The following is a 15037-nucleotide window of genomic DNA, read 5'->3' as shown; positions in this document are numbered from 1 at the left end:
TGTAGTCGTTTCTGCAGGAGTAGTTGATGCTGGTGTTGTAGTCGTTTCTGCAGGAGTAGTTGATGCTGGTGTTGTAGTCGTTTCTGTAGGTGTAGTTGATGCAGGTGTTGTAGTCGTTTCTGCAGGAGTAGTTGATGCTGGTGTTGTAGTCGTTTCTGCAGGAGTAGTGGATGCAGGTGTTGTAGTCGTTTCTGCAGGAGTAGTTGATGCAGGTGTTGTGGTCATTTCTGCAGGAGTAGTTGATGCAGGTGTTGTGGTTGTTTCTGCAGGAGTAGTTGATGCAGGTGTTGTAGTCGTTTCTGCAGGAGTAGTGGATGCAGGTGTTGTAGTCGTTTCTGCAGGAGTAGTTGATGCAGGTGTTGTAGTCGTTTCTGCAGGAGTAGTTGATGCTGGTGTTGTAGTCGTTTCTGCAGGAGTAGTTGATGCAGGTGTTGTAGTCGTTTCTGTAGGAGTAGTTGATGCAGGTGTTGTAGTCGTTTCTGTAGGAGTAGTTGATGCTGGTGTTGTAGTCGTTTCTGTAGAAGTAGTTGATGTAGGTGTTGTAGTCGTTTCTGCAGGAGTAGTTGATGTAGGGTTTGTAGTAGTTTCTGTAGGAGTAGTTGATGCAGGTGTTGTAGTCGTTTCTGCAAGAGTTGTAGCTGGTATAGTTGTAGTAAGTGTTGATGAAGATGTGGGTGCTGCAATTGTAGTTGTCTCGGCAGGTGTTGTTGAAGCTATAGTAGTTGCTGGTTCTGCAATGAGATGTAAGGAACATTGTTTTTGTGTTATATACAATGGCGGATGGTGCTCCATTTTTTGGGGGGCTGCAAACAAACACCATCTCCACCCCACCCTCCTGATCGGTCGGTCACTTACCCCATCTAGGTCACAAGCCTGCGTCTCCCACTCGGTGTCTCCTTCTTGGCATCTCCTCCTTGGTGTCTACTGCTCGGCGTCTTCTCCTCGGCAGCCAATATGGTCGCTTCTCCTCTCGGCCAATCATGTTTCAGGACTTGCTTCCTGATTGGCCGGGAGGAGTATCAGGAAGACAATAGCAAATATTAATTCGCTATTGTCACACAACTGGGTGGGCTCAGGGCGCAGGGCTCTGCACCAAGAGCCCACCCTTTTTTGAAGCCAATTAGAGCCTTAGGCTCTAATCACATGTTTAAAAAAAAAAAAACATTAAAATCCATGCGTCCGGCACCCTGCATGTAGATTAGGGGCTGGGCGCATGGATTAGGGGGGCGCCGCCCCTGCACCCCTGATGGAGCGGCCGCCACTGGATATATATTAAGTTCAGAAACTATTGCCAGTCCCATTTTATCCTCCCTCTATCGTTACTGATTTTACCAGATTCTACAGACTTTTTGGTTACTGAGCGCTGATTAAACATCCCACCAATCTGAGTTTCCCAGGGGTCCGGTCAATGTCTTTTAACATGAATGTATTATTGAACTTTTCCTTCTTTAAAGGTGGAAAGAGACAAAATTTATGAATGTTTGAGGAATTTCAGTTACAAATAGAATGAGTGAAGAGATTTGCCCCAAGAAAAAAGATTACCATAGATTATCACGTTCTTCTTCATTTATATAACCTTACTATTGTATATATAGTGCCTTGAAAAAGTATTCATACCCCTTCAAATTTTCCATATTTTGTCATGGTTCAACCGAAAATGTAAATGTATTTTATTGGGATTTTATGTGATAAACCAACACAAAATGGCACATAATTGTGAAATGGAAGGAAAATGATAAATGGTTTTAATTTTTTTTTACAAATAAATATCTTAAAAGTGTGGCGTGCATTTGTATTCAGCCCCCTTTACTCTGATACCCCTAACTAAAATCTAGTGGAACCAATTGCCTTCAGAAGTCACCTAATTAGTAAATAGGGTCCACCTGTGTGTAATTTAATTTCAAGATTAAAGCAAGGTTAGGTTATAACAAATATCCCAAGCTTTGAACATCTCACGGAGCTCTGTTCAATCCATCATCAGAAAATGGAAAGAGTATGGCACAACTGCAAACCTACCAAGACATGGCCATCCACCTAAACTGACCGGCCGGGCAAGGAGAGCATTCATCAGAGAAGAGCCAAGAGGTCCATGGTAACTCTGAAGGAGCTGCAGAGATCCACAGCTCAGGTGGGAGAATCTGTCCACAGGACAACTATTAGTCGTGTTCTCCACAAATCTGCCCTTTATGGAAGAGTGACAAGAAGAAAGACATTGGTGAAAGAAAGTCATAAGAAGTCCTGTTTGCAGTTTGTGAGAAGCCATGTGGAGGACACAGCAAACATGTGGAAGAAGGTGATCTGGTCAGATGAGACCAAAATTTAACTTTTTGTCCTAAAAGCAAATCGCTATGTGTGGAGGAAAACTAACACTGCACATCACCCTGAACACACCATCCCCACTGTGAAACATGGTGGTGGCAGCATCATGTGGTTGGGATGCTTTTCTTCAGCAGGGACAGGGAAGCTGGTCAGAGTTGATGGGAAGATGGATGGAGCCAAATTCAGGACAATCTTAGAAGAAAACCTGTTAGAGTCTGCAAAAGACTTGAGACTGGGGCGGAGGTTCACCTTCCAGCAGAACAACGACCCGAAACATACAGCCAGAGCTACAATGGAATGGTTTAGATCAAAGCATATTCATGTGTTAGAATGGCTCAGTTAAGCATTCATAATATGAAGCTCCTTAAAATCTCGCTTACCTACTCACACCCTTTATCTTTCTAAGCTTAAAGGAGGATTAGGTTTCCCTAATTTTACTGATTATTTCCATGCAGCACAAATAGCACATATTCCTAAATATTACATGAAACATGAGATCCCCCTCTGGGTAGCAATGGCGTCCCTAGGGGGGGGGGCAGAGGGGGCCCTGACCCCCCCAACATTATGCTGTGCCCCACCATGTGCCCCCCCCCCCCCCCCCCCCAATTAAAAAAACATTTTTTTTTTTTTACAAAAAATCAATGTCTAAGAGGGAGAGAGTCCCCAGTCAGCTCCTGCGGGTGATTCCTCCCCCCTCCCTCTGCTTGCTGACACTGCATAATGCGAGCGCTCACACAACCACGGCCGCCCGATCTGCTCCTTCCCCTTCATCCTCATTGGCAGAGAGAAGAGCGAGTTGCAGGAAGGACTCCACCAGGACTCTCAGTTACTGAAAAAACAGACTGAATTCTCCCGTCCTTAGGACAGGAGAACCAGCCTGTAAATTCCAAGAGATGCCAGACCAGCGCTGTCAATAGCAGGGGCAGGACAGCAAGAGGAGGCTGGGGAACCCCACAGTGGCGGAACACCAGGGCCCGGTGGCAAGATAACCTTTGCAACCCTGATAGTTCTCCCACTGCTTTGGACCCTTATATTTTCTTGGTATGCTGGTGACATATATCTCTTGTTTTCTGCCACCCTGGGGGGGCCTCAATACAGTAGGAAGGGAGCTTACTGCAGAACATGTGAAAGAGCCATTGTGGGACCGTAGTAAAGGGCCCCAGCATATATATATATATATATATATATATATATATATATATATATATATATATATATATAATTGCATTTTATAGTTGCCCCCCTACTTTTATCCCTGTCCCCCCATGTGCCCCCCCTAAATATGAAAGCTGGAGACGCCACTGCTGGGTAGCGATTGAATCAATCGACTGTGATCCGATCTCCATACCAAATCTATTATGGTCTACCTCTTCTGACCATAAGATAATAAAAAATAGGATTACTGAACATACAATTGCCATATGGGATAGATTCAAAAGTAATCAAAAGACTACAATCTCCGCATATACCTCTTGTATCATTTATTAGAAATCCATTTTTCTACCCAGTTCATATATCTCCTAAAACTTTTAAAAAATGGATTTCTGCTTATTTAACACAACTCTATGACCTGATAACGACCACTTCACTTAAAACATTTCCTGAAATATGTGAAACCCATCAATTTCCAGATTCAGAACTCTTTTGTTATCTACAGATCAAACATTTTTTTATGCCATTTATACAAGGTAGAGATGATCTATGTGACATAACGCATTTTGAACGTATGTGTAAAAATGACCCCCACTCAAAGGGGCTTGTGTCAACGTTGTATAGTCACCTGAATGCTTTGCCTGATACAAAAACACCCTCCTATGTGGAAAAATGGGAGAATGATCTTGGTTTTCACATGGACTCATCCAAATGGGATAAAGTCTGGGCCAATCCCAAAATATCTTCTCATAATTTAGTAGCCTTAGAGGCGAACTATAAAGTACTTATGCGTTGGCAGGGCTTTTTTTATGCGTTGGCAGGGAAGGGGTTAACATGGGGGGGCGATCAAAAGGGTTCACTGTGTGCCTAGGAAGTTCTTGCTAACTGTGTGTGTGTGTGGGGGGGGGGGGTTCTTTAACTGTGGGCAGACAGAGATCCGTGTTCCTGCAGAAACACAGATCTATGCCTTCCCTTGTCACAGACTGCCATTCTGCCTCACTCAGGAACGATCGGCAGGTCCCAGTAGATATCGGGTCCACTGGACCTGCTGATTGGCTCCCATTTGTCTTCCTGATTCTCCTCCTGGCCAATCAGGAAGCAGGTCCTGAGACCCAATTGGCCAGGGAGCCTTAGGACTCACTTCCTGCTCGGCCGGGAGGAGAAGCCCTGGCTATTCCTTTGGCAAGCTGGAGCAGCAGCCCTACGCCGGATCGTAGTCATCTGCCTCCTTAGGTAAGGCCGCTTTCTCATCCACCTCCTGTGGGGGGGTTGTGTGAGTGAGGGGGGGGGTGGCAGCTCGAGTGAGGGGGGAGGCTTGTCCCCCCCCCCTTTCAAAAAGATATTGAGCACTAGCCGCCACTGTTTGCCAGGAGAGATGTACCTAGCAAGGAGGTGACTGCAGAGAGCACAGTCCTGTGAGTACTATTACCCCTGGCAGAGGAGAGATTTTAAGGGAGATGGCTGCTGAGATGCTGCACATGCTTTCACTTGTGACTACTGTGGACTGTCCACTAAATGTGATTGACAAGTTGAAAATTGTCAAGTGACTCCGGAATGTATGTCCTCGTGATATCTCTCTAATGCCGTTTCCTGAACACTACCAGTAAAGTGCAACAAGACTACTTCTTATGTGGACATTCCTTCCTTGGGGATACAAAGGTCTATGGCCAGGAATGTCGTGTGAGGGACTCTGGCGAGGAGGAGGGCACAAGATGGCGGAGGGTTCAGCTTCAGCAGGAGGGACAGTGTTATAACAGGGTTGAAGCGAGAGGAGAGACTTGTGTTAATGGCGCCCAATCTAGCCATCCACAAAGCCCCTCTAACAAGCCGACAAACTGCAGATGTTGACAAGCTACCCTAAAGCCGCGTACACACGAGCGGAATGTCCGACAAAAAAAGTCAGACGGAAGCTTTTCATCGTCTATTCCGATCGTATGTAGGCCTCATCGGACTTTTTCTTTTCAAAAATTCTGACGGACCTAGAAATGGAACATGTTCTAAATATTTCCGGGAAAACCGCTCGTCTGTATGCTGTTCCAACGGACCAAAAACGACGCATGCTCTGAAGCAAGTGCGAGACGGAAGCTATTGGCTACTGGCTATTGAACTTCCTTTTTCTAGGCCCGTCGTACGTCACTGCGTTCTGGACGGTCGGACTTTGGTTTGACCGTGTGTAGGCAAGACCGCTAGAATGGAATTCCGCCAGAGTTCCGTCGGAGAAACCTTTGGAGTTTATTCCGACAGCAAAACCGATCGTGTGTATGTCTCATCAGACTTTTCTTTTTGAAAATCCTAACGGACCTAGAAATAGAACATGTTCTAAATATTTCCGGGAAAACCGCTCGTCTGTATGCTGTTCTGACGAACCAAAAACGACGCATGCTCTGAAGCAAGTACGAGACGGAAGCTATTGGCTACTGGCTATTGAACTTCCTTTTTCTAGTCCCGTCGTACGTGTTGTACGTCACCGCGTTCTGGACGGTCGGAATTTGGGTTGACCGTGTGTATGCAAGACAGCTAGAATGGAATTCCGTCGAGTTCTGTCGGAGAAACCATCGGAGTTTATTCCGACGGCAAAACCGGTCGTGTGTACGCGGCATAAGTGGTGAGTCTGCTGTGTGTGTCTATGTGAGCGGTGGGAAGGGTGAAAGTGTGCAAAGATTCCAGCTTACAGGATAGTCCGGGGAAATCTCACTCTGGTTAGTAAGCTGGCAGGATCCGTCAGGTGGAAGGAAGGGAGACCAGCGAACATCTGTTCACTGATCTCCGCTTGCTGGGATGAACCTGGAAGTGATGTTTTTCTGGAGACTTCCTGTTAGAGGGTGGCTATGTTCGTTCTCCATAGTCCCACCATATGTAGGAAAGTAGCCACCCTCTCTCTGCTCTTTCTTGACTATGGCAGAGGTCCCCAACCCTCGGGCTGCAGACCAGTACTGGTCCATGGCCTGTTAGGAAACGGGCCGCACAGCAGGAATTCACATGGGAACGGACAGCTGCGCTTTATTGCTCTAGCAGCAATCCATCCTCAGCTGCAGTAGAGGGCAGTGTGGTGCTCGATTCAGCGCATCACAGGGCTCCCTTTTTTTTTTTTTGTACAAACTTTACTTGAAGTGTACAAAGGGTAAACTTCATTCATGGCAATGTACAGCAATGCCATGCACTGCACCGCTGTACATTGCCATGCGTTTCGGCACCGTGCACTGCAAAAAAATTGCAGCATTTCTGCATTTTATCACAACATGCTGGAGCTCAGCCATAGGCTGCATTGTGAGTGGGTCATATAAAAACAATTAGAGATAATAAGGCCGGGATTGGCGTTGTGTGTGAGACACCTGGAATGACTGATCCAATTCAAAAAGGAAAAAGAAAAGAACCTGGTGCTGGTAAGGCACGGTAGTACCCCTCTGGATTTTATAGGCAGACCAGGTAATGTAGTAAAAAAGTATTTTATTGTACATATACAAGATAGCAAAAAAGAGATGTATACATTTCTATAGAAAAATTTGTAGAAAAATATAAACATATGTATGTCCTATAGACACTGTTGGACTAGCAAGAGCACATACTGGAAATGACGCCTGACACGTTTCGGACCTTGTTGTCCTTCTTCGGAGGCTTATGTCATTTTTCTATAAAGAATCCTAGGTATTCTAAAATATAAATACAATGATACATTAGTATAGCAAAAAGTAAATATAATAATTAGATCTATGATCATTTCAGCAAGACAGGAGAATGCTTTATAGTCCAAAGGACATTCACCTCTGATCATGCTTAAAGGGGTTGTAAAGGTTCGTGTTTTTTCACCTTAATGCATCCTATGCATTAAGGTGAAAAAACACCTTGCAGTCACCGGCCCCCCCATTTTACTTACCTGAGCCCCGAATTTCCGTCGGCGCGTCCCCGCCATCCCTCTCTCCACGGGTTCCCGGCTCTTGATTGGATAGATTGATAGCAGCGCAGCCATTGGCTCCCGCTGCTGTCAATCAAATCCAAAATGCGGGCACCAGGGGGCGGGGCCGAGTCCTGCATTCGGCCTCTATGGACGCCAAATGCTGGACTCGGGAGCGCGCCCGCAAGGTAACCCCCCCGGGAGAGTGCTTCTCCAAGGGGGTTATCTAATGCGGGGAGGAGCCGCAAGAGCCGCCGAGGGACCCCAGAAATGGATGTTCGGGGCCACTCTGTGCAAAACGAGCTGCACAGTGGAGGTAAGTATGATATGTTTGTTATTTAAAAACAATAAAAATCGATCCTTTAGTATCACTTTAATATCAGTGTAACAGCTCAGGAAAAACAACCATAATAGTCCATAAACATTCAATAAATCCAATCGTTCAGGTGCAGTGTGGCTTCATGCTGACATCTTAGTGACTTTCAGTGAACCCTCCACCAATGCAAAGGATGGCCTCTCACCTTGCAGCAGGGACCCTTTGGTTATAGAGGGTCACAAAAGCTTTTCCTTACGGGTCAAATAAAGATGGAGCACAGCCGATCCACATCCGTCAGACAGCAGTATAAAAACGGGCATATGACAGCATAAAGGCACTTCTGAGGTTCATTTATGACATCATCACCCTCTGGCAAAAATTACTTTAAATTCTTGTCTTTAGTGAAATTAATACAGTGATGCTGCGTATAGGGGATACAAGTTTTAGTCCAACATGTGCTCTGATAGCTGGTTCCTTCTTTCAGTCTCCATGACTGAAAATAAGAGAGTACACCCCCCTCGTTAGTTTTTATCAGCGATTGGTTCATCTTTGTAAGTATAATCTCCTGAGCTGTTACACTGATATTAAAGTGATACTAAAGGATCATTTTTTTATCGTTTTTAAATAACAAAAATGTCATACTTACCTCCACTGTGCAGCTCATTTTGCACAGAGTGGCCCCGAACATCCATTTCTGGGGTCCCTCGGCAGCTCTCACGGCTTCTCCCCGCATCGGATAACCCCCTTGCAGAAGCGCCCTCTCGGGGGATTACCTTGCGGGCGCACTCCCGAGTCCAGCATTCGGCATTCGGGCCCCGCCCCCTGACGCCCGGCATCATTGGATTTGATTGACAGCAGCGGGAGCCAGTGGCTGCGCTGCTATCAATCTATCCAATCAAGAGCCAGGAACCCGTGGAGAGAGGGATGGTGGGGACACGCCGATTGAAATTCGGGGCTCAGGTAAGTAAAACGGGGGGGCTAGGGGGCCGGTGACTGCAAGGTGTTTTTTCACGCATAGGATGCATTAAGGTGAAAAAAAAAGAGCCTTTACAACCCCTTTAGGCCTCATGTACTCTGCTGCTGGTAAACGGCCGTTCAGAGGCAGTTGGTGCTTTTATCAGCTGCCCCTGAACTCATCCAATGTTATCTTACCAGTAGATGTACACAGGTTTGTTAAATGTTGTTTTTAGGCAGTTGAGTTTAGAGGCCTTTTGTGGAAAGCAAAAAAATGAGTTCAGACGCTGAGTTTAGAGGCATTTCAAGTGCCAAACGCTTCTAAACACGGCTAAACACGTTAACTCGCATTTAGCTGCGTTTCGTTTACAGGCGTTTTTCTTTTTTGGCTATTTTTTTTTTTAAATATTTTTTTTTTTTCAAACGCTTCTAAACACAAACAAATGTAAATGCAGCAAAACGGATGTTTTAAACGTGGGTTACTATCTGTCAAGTTAAATCCTTCAACAAAACATTCTCCTGTCTTGTTGAAATGATCATAGATCTAATTATTATATTTACTTTTTGCTACACTAATGTATCATTGTATTTATATTTTAGAATACCTAGGATTCTTTATAGAAAAATGACATAAGCCTCCGAAGAAGGACAACAAGGTCCGAAACGTGTCAGGCGTCATTTCCAGTATGTGCTCTTGCTAGTCCAACAGTGTCTATAGGACAGCCGAGTTTCATACATTTGTTTATCAAAAGTACATTTTTCTACAAATTGTTTTATAGAAATGTATACATCTCTTTTTTTGCTATCTTGTATATGTACAATAAAATACTTCTTTACTACATTACCTGGTCTGCCTATAAAATCCAGAGGGGTACTACCGTGCCTTACCAGCACCAGGTTCTTTCCTTTTTCCTATAGAAAACGATTGTTTCCTGTGTGTCCTTGCGGTGACAGATGATTGAATCAGCCCTGGTGGCACCATTGTAGACAAGCCCTTGATGTTGCTGGTTGCAGTTGTAATTATTGGGCAGCAACAAACTGGTTGAAACAAAAAGCCTGCGCAATATGTCATGATGAATGGATTGTGTCGGGAAAGAAATAGTTTGGTGTAATTTTGTATTGTATCCTTTCCAGAAGTACACGTGTCATTTCATCATATACCCATCTGATGTGTTACATTTGTTCTTATCTTTATCATTTCTATTTAATTGATACATGGAATATAATGTTGCAACATTAAGGCTGAGTAAGGAAAGGGATTGCTAAATCCTGACATAGCAAATACTGTATCTTTTTTTTAATATATATTCCGCATTAAACTTTTTAAGACTTCTTTTAAAACGTATCTTTTTTTTTTTTTTTTTTTAACCACTTCAGCCCTGGAAAATTTACCCTCCTTTGTGACCAGGCTATTTTTTGCGATACGGCACTGCGTTACTTTAACTGACAATTGCTCAGTCGTTCGACGCTGTACCCAAATAAAATTTGTGTCCATTTTTTCCCCACAAATAGAGCTTTTTTTTCCGGTGGTATTTGATCACCCCTGCGGTTTTTATTTTTTGCGCTATAAACAAAAAAAGACCGACAATTTTTAAAAAAATATATTTTTTACTTTATGCTATAAAAACATACCCAATTAAAAAAAAATCTAATTTCTTCATCAATTTAGGCCAATGTGTATTCTGCTACATATTTTTGGTAAAAAAAAAAAAAAAATCCCAATAAGCGGGATTATTGATATTGATTGGTTTGTGCAAAAGTTATAGCGTCTACAAACTATGGGATATGGGGGACATGCAAGGGAAATTTAAAAAACAGCGTTTTTGCTTGCACATGATTGGATGATAAAATCAGCAGAGCTTCCCCTCATTTCAGATCTACCCCTCAGATCTACAGCGACTGCACTTCCATGTGCATTTTTAAGTGCACTTGCAGTGTACTTGTAGTGCAGAGTGGATTTGCCTTTAGTAAATAAAATCCTCGATTTTCCTTTAGTAAATAAACCCCTATGTGACACTTTTTAGAGACCAAAGACATTATTACAGTGATCAGTGCTAAAAACAAATGCACTGTCACTGTACTAATGACACTGGCAAGGAAGGGGTTAACATCAGGGGGCGATCAAAGGGTTAAATGTGTTCCCTGGGAGTGCTTTCTAACTGAGTGAGCGATGCTTAGCAGAATCACAAGATCCCACAAAACGGAGGTATGCCTTGTTAGCATGCAGTAGAATGATTGGTGGGTGCTGGAGAACATGATTGGCTCCTGCTGTGTCCAAGCACATGCACCCCAAACCCAGTGCATGAATGAGCGAGTTTGGGGTGGAGGAACTTGACTGGCCTGCACAGAATCCTGACCTCAACCCGATAAAACACCTTTGGGATGAAATAAAGCAGAGACTGCGAGCCAGACCTTCTCATCCAACATCAGTTCCTGACCTCACAAATGCTCTTCTGGAAGAATGGTCAAACATTCCCATAGACACCCTCCTAAACCTTGTGGACGGCCTTCCCATTCCTATTGAACCCTACGGACTAAGACTGGGATGCCATTAAAGTTCATGTGTGTGTAAAGGCGGGCGTCCCAATACTTTTGGTAATATTGTGTATAGATAGATAGATAGATATGCATATATATAATATATATATATATATATATATATATATATATATATATATATATATATATATATATATATATATATATATATTTATATTATATTATATATATATATATATATATATATATATATATATATATATATATATATATATATATATATATATATAATTATTATTATTATTAATACATACTGTATATATAGAGTCAACTTCCTCAGCATGTTTATATACAGTATATATATATATATATATATATATATATATATATATATATATATATATATATATATATATATACTGTGTATATATATATATATATATATATATAATATAGCTTTATATACATATTTGTTTTTTGCCTTTAGATGCTCTTTTTTATGTTTTCTCGTTTCATAATGACATTCCCCCCACCTATTTCATGGACATGCTGAGAAGATTGACTATGAAAGTTTTATGGAATCGGCCTAAGTGTGTTTTTCTTTATATTTTTCAAAATGCACAAAACAAAAACTCACCTATTTGGCAGTTTGTAGCCAATATAAGCCCTGAAAGAAAAAAAACAAATGATATTTCACTAAAATCTCATGTAAGCTTTGCCATGTAAATGTAACTTGAAAACTCATTTTCAATATTATTAGATTTGCAGCATTCATTAAAATTACTCTTGGTGATCCTGCCATAAAAGTTTTTGTTCATACACTTCCTCTTATGGGGGTGACAACCAGGGCTGCTGATAAGGCAGTACAGCCGGCCCTTCTGTACCGGGCCCAGGACCCATCGGTTCAAAAGGGGGGGGGGGGGGTCAAGCATCTGTTAAGCAGAAGGGCCGGCTGTACTGCCTTGTGATTCCCTGCTGTGTTGCCAGCTTTCTCCCATTGGCTGCACTGCAGGGGTGATCGGTTCTAGAAACTGCGTCCCCTTTCACCCGCTGCCCAGGCCTCCCTCCCCAGCAGCACATCCTACAAAATCCTACAAACAACACACCTCGCTTCAGCGCCTGACCTCACAAATGCTCTTCTGGAAGAACGGTCAAACATTCCCATAGACACCCTCCTAAACCTTGTGGACGGCCTTCCCAGAAGAGTTGAAGCTGTTATAGCTGTAAAGGGCGGAGCCAACTCAATATTGAACCCTACGGACTAAGACTGGGGTGTCATTAACCACCTCAATACCGGGCACTTTCACCCCCTTCCTACCCAGGCCATTTTTCAGCTTTCAGCGCTGTCACATTTTGAATGACAATTGCGCGGTCATGTTACACTGCACCCTAATGAAATTTTTATAATTTTTTCCCCACAAATAAAGCTTTCTTTTGGTGGTATTTGATCACCTCTGTGTTTTTTATTTATTGCGCTATAAACAAAAGAAGAGGGACAAGTTTGAAAAAACACAATATGTTTTACTTTTTGCTATAATAAATATCCAATTTTTTTTTTTTTTTTTTAACAAATTTTTTCCTCAGTTTAGGCCGATATGTATATTTCTAGATATTTTTGGTAAAAAAAAAAATCACAATAAGCGTATATTGATTGGTTTGCGCAAAAGTTATAGCGTCTACAAAATAGGGGATAGATTTATAGCATTTTTATTTATTTTATTTTTTTTACTAGTAAAGGCGTCGATCTGCGATTTTTATTGTGACTGCGATATTGTGGCGTACATATCGGGCACTTTTGACACATTTTTGGGACCATTCACATTTATACAGCGACCCGTGCTATAAAAATGCATTGATTACTGTGTAAATGTGACTGGCAGGGCAGGGGTTAACACTAGGGGGTGATTGAGGGGTTAATGTGTGTCCTAGGAGTGATTCTAACTGTGGGGGGAGGGGACTGACTGGGGGAGTAGATCGATCGGTGTCCCTATGTACAAGGGACACACCATCGGTCTCCTCTCCTCTGACAGGACGTGGATCTGTGTGTTTACACACACAGATCCATGGTCCTGCTCTGTTACCCGGCAATGGCGGGTGCCCGGTGGACATCGCGGCCGCCAGGCACGCGCATCGGGTCCCGAGCGACGCGGCGCGCGCACCCCCCTAGTGGCCTGGGAGGGCGATCACGTCATATGACGTCCGCCCAGAACAACAGCTGCCTCGTCCCGCCGTCATATGACAGTGGGCGGGCAGCTAGTGGTTAAAGTTCATGTGCGTGTAAAGGCAGGCTTCCCAATACTTTTGGCAATATAGTGTAATTTCAGGGAATGTTCCTGAGACGTGGATTTCAAAATGAAATGGAAATCCAGGTTTTGGATGAAAGGTGCAAAATGTAATTAGGTGGAGCAAATGTGTGTCTGAAAGTGAGCAGCAAACGTGCTTTATAAATGAGACTAGCGATCTTTAGATGGCAGAAGAATGGTGAACGATCAATGAATGAATATGGAACTTGCAAGCTAAGTAACATTAGAAGATCGCACAACCTGATTTCTTACCTGTCAAGAGCAGAAGGCGGAACCCCCCTGCCATTCTAGTACTCATGCTGAGATCCCTTCTCAGCCCCCTCGACACAGCTCAGAAAATCCTGCTGGAAAATAAAATATAGATATAAATACTCTTTATCTTGAAAAAAAGAAAGTTTCCACCTGACATTACCATTTACAGCTATGAAATCTGTGTAATATGACATGTTTGTTCCCCCACGTCTTGCTTTGGTGACCTCTTCAAAGTTTTGAACTATGTGATGATGACACTCTCAGACTCATCATTCATGTTATCATGCTGCATGATCTCATGATTTGGACGAGACTAAACTTGAAATATCCATTATGTGAGGCTCCCTGCAAAGGGATAATGTGCCCTATTATATGCTCCCTGCACCTTTCATTTAGTCTCAAAATGATTGAATCAACTTCTTTATTTGAGGAGATGATCGTTACTAATGTAATATAATCAAATCAGAAGTTATGATTTTACGTCAGAGTTGAATTGTCTGAACAGTCATTTCTAGGTCAGATCCTGCTAGTCCTCAAATGTTAAACTGCTAAATGGCTTTACAATGACCAATGATGGGCATTAAAACACCAAACTTCAGATGTTTACTCCCTTAACTCCTGGCTAAAGTAGTTACAAACCACATTAGGTACTAAAGGCTGAGAGCTCCGACTTCAGAACACAATAGCTCTGCAGGGCGATCACTGTACTGACATCAAATTGTTAGTACAGGATCGCCACCCAAGCTCTTCAGCTCTTTTTTTTTGTTCAGCTCACTGCATTGAACAAAAAATAAACTGATAGTGTGTACTATTTTATTTATTTTATTTATTTCAGGTACTTATATAGCACCGTCAATTTACGCAGCGCTTTACATATACATGGTACATTCACATCGGTCCCTACCCTCAAGGAGCTTACAATCTAAGGTCCCTCACTCACATTCGTACATACTAGGGACAATTTAGACAGGATCCAATTAACCTACCAGCATGTCTTTGGAGTGTGGGAGGAAACCGGAGTACCCGGAGGAAACCCACGCAGGCACAGGGAGAACATGCAAACTCCAGGCAGGTAGTGTCGTGGTTGGGATTTGAACCAGCGAACCTTTTTACTGCTAGGCGAAAGTGCTACCCACTACACCACTGTGCCGCCGTACTAGACTTTTTTTTAAAAAAGGATTGTTTATTGTTGCTAAAAGGTCTTAATTGTTTGTCTTAAAAAATTCTTTTGAAGCTTAATGAAAAGTCTGTGTTTGTGGATTACTTTGATTTGTCTGAGCTTGTAGTAATGACATCCAGATGCCTGGTAAGCCAATTAGACCCAACAATAGATCGGGTGAATCTCCCCAG

The 15037-nt window shown here is 42.9% G+C and overlaps 1 protein-coding gene across 1 annotated transcript in view; it reads right to left on the bottom strand.

Annotated features, from left to right (window-relative positions):
- The window catches only part of LOC141102992 (uncharacterized), a 40131-nt gene extending 26349 nt beyond the window's left edge, over positions 1 to 13782 (bottom strand). Inside the window, exons 1-3 of the mRNA XM_073592082.1 lie at positions 13688 to 13782; positions 11770 to 11799; positions 175 to 731 (exon numbers count right to left, since the gene is read on the bottom strand). Coding sequence (XP_073448183.1) covers positions 175 to 731; positions 11770 to 11799; positions 13688 to 13733 — 633 coding nt within the window. The 5' untranslated portion in view covers positions 13734 to 13782. The remainder of the gene's footprint in view (positions 1 to 174; positions 732 to 11769; positions 11800 to 13687) is intronic.
- Between the last annotated feature and the right edge of the window lie 1255 nt (positions 13783 to 15037).

This window comes from Aquarana catesbeiana, linkage group LG07 (assembly GCF_042186555.1).
Source record: "Aquarana catesbeiana isolate 2022-GZ linkage group LG07, ASM4218655v1, whole genome shotgun sequence".
NCBI classification, from domain to species: domain Eukaryota; kingdom Metazoa; phylum Chordata; class Amphibia; order Anura; family Ranidae; genus Aquarana; species Aquarana catesbeiana.
Note: the sequence above shows the minus strand (reverse complement) of the source record. Positions and strands in the feature narration are given on the sequence as shown.